Source organism: Gekko japonicus, unplaced genomic scaffold (assembly GCF_001447785.1).
Source record: "Gekko japonicus isolate JY-2015 unplaced genomic scaffold, Gekko_japonicus_V1.1 scaffold6684, whole genome shotgun sequence".
NCBI classification, from domain to species: domain Eukaryota; kingdom Metazoa; phylum Chordata; class Lepidosauria; order Squamata; family Gekkonidae; genus Gekko; species Gekko japonicus.
Window position 1 is genome coordinate 9,676 of NW_015167733.1, and position 6,558 is coordinate 16,233.

At 48.5% G+C, this 6,558-nt stretch overlaps 1 protein-coding gene across 1 annotated transcript in view; it reads right to left on the reverse strand.

Moving 5' to 3' along the window:
• Positions 1–763: 763 nt before the first annotated feature.
• The window catches only part of NEU3 (neuraminidase 3 (membrane sialidase)), a 10,450-nt gene continuing 4,655 nt past the window's right edge, over positions 764–6,558 (reverse strand). Inside the window, exon 2 of the mRNA XM_015414162.1 lies at positions 764–2,416. Coding sequence (XP_015269648.1) covers positions 1,349–2,416 — 1,068 coding nt within the window. The 3' untranslated portion in view covers positions 764–1,348. The remainder of the gene's footprint in view (positions 2,417–6,558) is intronic.

The window sequence follows — 6,558 nt, forward strand, 5'->3', positions numbered from 1 at the left end:
GGGGCCACGGTCATCTGAGGGAAAACTCTATGGTTTTCCCTCGGATGGTCGTGGCCCCGCCCCCAGCTTGCCCGGCGTGGTCGCATCACTTCCGAGTGACGTGCACTCCAGCCGCCAGCTGGGAGTCTCCCGCTCCGGTGAAAATCAGACTTGGCAACCCTAATCTGTGGAGACCGCCGTCTTCTCTGTGGGTACCCCGGTTTTGCTGTGTAAGAGTCAGCCACCTTTCTAAGAAGATGATAAAGTACAATAATAAGAAAAAAAAATTAATAAATCTCTGAGACAGGGAAAGACAACCCAGCACGACACTTTTCCAGCTGGTGAAATCCCAAAGCCTGGCAAGGAACACATGAGAGGCATGTATTGAGATGTGGAGGAGTGGTCTATCAGTGGCTATTAGCCACAGTGGCTAAAGGGAACCTCTGCATTCAGAGGCAGTCAACCACTGAACCCAGGGCCAGGAGGCAGCACCAAGGGAAGGCCTCAGCCTGTATGTCCTGTTGTTGGCCCTCCATAGTAACTGGTTGGCCACTGTGTCAGACAGTATATTGGACGAGATGGAACATTGTTCTGATCCACCAGGACTCTTCTTATGTTCATATGACTTCCACTGTCTAATCCACCTTGAATCTTGGTGAGAAAGGTGGAGTATAAATAATGTGGACATACAAATAAATAAAAGCTTGCCGAGTGCTTTTGGGCCAGTCACAAATTCCTTCTCAGCGTAATCTACCTCACAGGGTTGTTGTGAGGAGGACCGCAGGGGAGGGGAGAACAACACTGTAAGCCACTTCATGTTCCAAAGGACGAGAAAAGCAGGGTATAAATATCAAAGTCAACAACTGAATGGATTTGTTTTCTGCCTAGGGTCTCAGAGAGAAAGGCGGGCTACAAATGAACAGAATATAAAAGTCTGCCTCAGCCCATCTCCTCCTACGGAGATCCCACCAAGTCTGCCCAACCAACTTCAAGCTTTTCTTTCACAAGCTTTAGAACCATAAAGCCAAAGATGGAAGACAACAGATCACACCAGTGAGGCCCTAGGTAGTTTCAAGTCCCAAGACAGAGGCCAACTCTTTTATGTGATCCATTGACAGACTTCGGCTCCAAATCCTGAGGTAAAAAATCATACTAAACGGACTCTTCGAACTGCTGGAAACCAGATCTCCCCTTTCTGCTTAAGGATGTGGAAGCGACAGTTTTTCTGTGTTCTTTCCAGTGAGGTAGATGGGGAGGGCCAGTTGGCTGAGGGGCGGCCATTTTGTGAAGTCTTTGCCTCGAAGCTCTTCCAAGCAAAGACAGGCAGGAGAGGCAAATAAGGTTCTCTCTCCATATCCTTGTTGTTTCTTCAGAGCACCTGCTCTTCTGAAGGAGAAGCCGCACAAGAACACCCTTCCCTCACGTTCCTCAGGAGTTCAGCGTCGGTGAAGAGCTGGAAGGCGATCTCCTCACATTCACTGGAAGCTCCACATTCGAACAAGCAGCCAAAGAGCAGCGAGCGCCCATCCTCGCAGACGGCCAGGTCCGAGTAGCCGCAAGGCCCTTCGTACAGCATCCAGGGAGACTTCCAGCAACCTTTGTCAAGCGGAGACGTGTTGATGTAGATGCCCAAATTTACTCGTCTGCACCTGTTTGTGGGGTGGGAGAAAACCAGCCAAGACTGGCTGGTCTCAGCGGAGGCCGAGGGGAAATGAATGCCCACCAGGTGAGTCGATTCCCCTGCATTTTTTATTCGGCCCAGCTCCGTGGGCTTCAGAGTTGGAGTGAAGCTCACGACACTGCCCTGGCAGCCCTTGGGCGGCTCGCAGAGTTCCTTGCATAGGAAAGATTCCTCAAATCGGTCTCCGTGGTCCAGGCTGAAGGCCTCGACGCGGCTCTTGTCCGGACTGCGAGCGCTGCAGTACAGAACTTGGTTTTCCCCCTGGCAGGTGACTTCTGCGACTTGGCACTCTGTTGTCCTCAGGTTCTTGAGGAGTTGGCCTTGGACCCATTTCTGCCCAAGGTCATCACTATAGAAGAGGAAGCAATGTGGCTTAGTCCAGCACAGGAGAGAATGGCCAAAGCAACGTTTGTGGATGTAATAGGTGTAAGCTGGAATCACCAGGCGCCCCGAGCTTGTCTGCAATCCGTGGCCAGGCCCGACGGCAAAGGTGGCCCAATTTCTCAAGTCCTCTCCAATCACCTGATCGGTCAAATCAGTCAACTGGCTCCATGTACGTCCACCATCTTGGCTCGAGACGTAGCACAGCCTGGCGGCGTTCCTCCCCGACCTGATCTGCTGCCATTCCGTGACGTGTGTCCGTACGCAGATAAAGAACAGGAAAACTCTGCCCCTCTTCTTCTCATACACGGGGCAAGGGTTCATGGTGCGGTGGCCGGGCAAAATGGCGGTCGTCAGGGGCTCTTGAGGGCCCCACTGGAGAAGAGACAGAAAGGATCAAATTGTCAGCTGTAAGTTCCTCTTTTGATCTAATAAAAGACTTATGTACATTATACAGAATCACAGAATCATAGAGTTGGAAGGGACCTCCAGGGTCATCTAGTCCAACCCTCTGCTGAAAGCAGGAAATTCACAGCTACCTCCCCCCCACACTCCCTCAGTTACCCCTGCTCTGTGCCCAGTGGAAGGCAAAAATCCTCCAGGATCCCTGGGCCAATCTGACCTGGAGGTAGATTTCTTCCTGACCCCAAAGTGGCAATCGACATTACCCTGGACATATAAGAAAGCGCCACAAGAGCCGAGGACTGGTATCCCTTCCTACCTTTCCTCTCACTCTCTGCCTAAATTCATGAGTCACAGAACCAGCATTGCTGTCAGAGGGCCATCTAGCCTCTACTGAGAAACTTCCAAAGAAAGAGAGCCCACCGCCTTCTGAGGAAGCCTGTTCCATTGCGGAACCACTCTAACCATCAGGATATTCTTCCTGATCTTAGTCTCAACTTCCCTACAGGGGAGTTTGCCGTAACTGCAAGTTTTGCAGCGGCTTCAGGTCCTGGTTTGATTTCATCTTGGAACTTTAGGAGATTTGTATACGTAGCAATGAAAACATATAGAGCAGCTACCCATCTTAATCTAGCAGCAAAACATCCCTCTAATTTACAACCTCCCTTGTTGTGCCTTGTTAAGTTAAATAGGCTCCAGAGGGTTGACACAGAATTGAATCCTGCCTCCTTTATACGGAGCTATAAAAAAAAAGATCTTTATGTTGCTAGCGCACGGGTCCCAGAATGAGCCAGTTCCTGATTTTTTATAGGAGAGTATGCGGCTGTCTTTCAGGTTTTGTATAGCTGACATTTCTCTAGTCCTATAGATTTTAACTGTGAAGAGATCAGGGTTGGTTGGAGGATTTGAGCTTCTTTAAAGCAATGAGTATCGCCACTTTGAGAGTACTGTGCTTTCAGTGGTGGCATAGTCGGTGGAAATGTAATATTTTACTCATTTATTAAATATTTTTTATCCTACCTTTCTTCCAAAAAGTATCGGGCAAGCCTTGTCCCCAACTCCATTTTGTTGTCACAAGAACTTTGTGAGGTAGGTCAGATGGAGCAATTGGTCCAAAACCACCCAGTTTAGTTCATCGCCAGGTAAGGATTTGAACTAGGGTCTCTCCAATCTCATTCTGGTGTCCCTATACCACACTGACTTTAGAGAAGGTTTCTCCATAATGTTTTCCTGTGCTGAGGAAAGCTGAATGTACCAAATTTCTGTCAAAGGGAAGGCACAGCGACTGTTCCAGGAAAAATAGTGATAAATACTAAGACCTCCTTCAGTCAGAGATGCTTTTGCTAGAACATGCAGCTCTGTCTCAGGGGAAAGGAGAAACACTGCACCAAAGGCGCACATAGGAGTCTTTTTCAATCCCAATGTGTATGCTAGACACAGACGACCTTGACTTGGTCCACTTGGGCTCTTCAGGTTGCAATTTACACTGAGGACTTCTTAAGGAGATGAGAAGTGGTCGGTCCACAATTGGGTCTCCTGTTGTTTACTCAAATCAGGACGCCAATTTGGAGCAGGGAAGAGGGGTTAAACCTATTGCAGACTCTCACTCATAAGAACTGTTGGATCAGACCAGTGGCCCATGGAGTCCAGCATCCTGTCTCACACAACAGTCAACCAGTTCCTCTGGAGGGCCAACAACAGGGCCTGGAGTCTGAGACCTTCCCATAATATTGCCTCCTTGTTCTGGAATTTGGAGGTTTAGTGCCTCTGAATGTGGAGGCTCACCTCAGGCACCATGGCTAGTAGTCCCTGACAGGCCTATTCCTTTGGCCATCACTACTTCCACTAATTCCACATTTTAACATAGAGTTTGCCTTTTTCACTGCTGCAGTACATTGGCTCATGCTTTCATTGAGCTATCCACTACAATCCCAAGACCTTAGTCCATCTGCCACTCGTAGTCCATCTGCCACTCATTCCCCCCCCCCTTTCTTGAGGTTCCAGCTCCATGCACTAAGGCTGCTAGGAGTAAAATCCAGTCAAGAAATTTACTCCTTTGCTTTTAATCTCAAAATAAACATTGGTCATTGCCACCACCACTAGAATCTTATTTGGTTGGGTTGAATAAACAGTGGACTCATACCAGTATGGAACCAGGGTGCTGCTGGTCAGCTCCTGTATTCATCTAGCCGGAACATAAATGGAGCGAGAGAGACGGAGAGAGATGAGGGTTGCCTTTCCCCCCATTCCCCCCCCTTTTTCCTGTCCTTGCTATCCATTCAGCACCTCTTTTTAAAGTAAGTAAAGCCAGTTAGTGACCAAACAGGGTAGATGGGTCCCCCCCCCCCATTCCTTACCAGTGCTTAGAACTGGTATATGGCAACGATCCCCCAAAAGGGAATGGTACTGGGGAATTGCTTGACCAATGAAGAAGGCCACCTTGGGTTTGTCCCCCCCCACAACTCCATTTTGTCATCTCTATGGAGACTACATCATCTTCTGTCAATCCAGACAGAGAGGCCTCACTGTACCTCAGATGCCTACCATCTCCCCTCCTGACAACATCCTCTTTCCTAGGCTGCAGAATGTCTACCTTGTGCTTTCTGCTTTGTGCTGTGAAACATTCTGAGTCAGTTGTAGACAGAGCTTGTTCAAAATGTTTTGCCACACAGAGCCAGTGAGGTGTGCCCACCCATTACAGGACAAGGTCTAGCCCCAGGAGTCCTAGCAGAAGCACAAGGCCTGGGAAGCAGTGGCTCAGGTTGGTTATAGGCGATGTCTGGTGTCAGCTGAGAGGAATCAAGTACCTGAAAGTTTAGTTACATATGAAGTAAAGGGCCAGTGACCAAAAACTATAATTATAACTTAAATATTGTTAAAAATACATGTATTTATTATCAATTAGTTAAAAACAATTATGGGCCCCAATTGTAGCCTAAATACAGAATAAAAGTGTGCAATATACACACATGGGACCTATTACAACCAGACGTGTTTCAGCCAAGGTGGCCTTCTTCATTGGTCAAGCAATATTTGTACATATAGGCTCATTGATACAATAAGAAGACAATAAGTTAATCAACGTAGAACCAAAAAAGGAGTTTTATAGTTACAATCAATTGACACAGGGCCTGAGAATATTGGTGAGGCCTCATAGAGTATTGCCTTGAGTCATGATCTGGTATATATGTCCTAAGTAGTATTACTGTTGTAAGCCTTCCTATTTTGGTCCAGAAGATACAGTCAAATCACTGCCACAGGAAGTGGTGGCGGCTACAAGCACGGACGGCTTCAAAAGGGAATTAGATAAGCACAAGTAAGGCGACCCGCGATACTCGCGGGGGGGGGAGAAGAGCTCCATCTCCTCCATCCCCCCCCGCTCGATCTCCCCGAGGTGGCGGCGAGGCCGGGAAAGGAGTTTGTAAGCTGCTCTGAGACTCCTTTGGGTAGTGAAGGGCGGGGTATAAATCCAGTCTCCTCCTCTTCTTCTTTTACCTCACAGGGTGTCTGTTGTGGGGAGGGGAAGGGAAAGGAGTTTGTAAGCTGCTCTGAGACTCCTTTGGGTAGTGAAGGGCGGGGTATAAATCCAGTCTCCTCCTCTTCTTCTTTTACCTCACAGGGTGTCTGTTGTGGGGAGGGGAAGGGAAAGGAGTTTGTAAGCTGCTCTGAGACTCCTTTGGGTAGTGAAGGGCGGGGTATAAATCCAGTCTCCTCCTCTTCTTCTTTTACCTCACAGGGTGTCTGTTGTGGGGAGGGGAAGGGAAAGGAGTTTGTAAGCTGCTCTGAGACTCCTTTGGGTAGTGAAGGGCGGGGTATAAATCCAATCTCTTCTTCTTCTTCTTTTACCTCACAGGTTGTCTGTTGTGGGGAGGGGGAGGGAAAGGAGTTTGTAAGCTGCTCTGAGACTCCTTTGGATAGTGAAGGGCGGGGTATAAATCCAATCTCTTGTTCTTCTTCTTTTACCTCACAGGTTGTCTGTTGTGGGGAGGGGAAGGGAAAGGAGTTTGTGAGCCGCTCTGAGACTCCTTTGGATAGTGAAGGGCGGGGTATAAACCCAATCTCTTCTTCTTCTTTTACCTCACAGGGTGTCTGTTGTGGGGAGGGGAAGGGAAAGG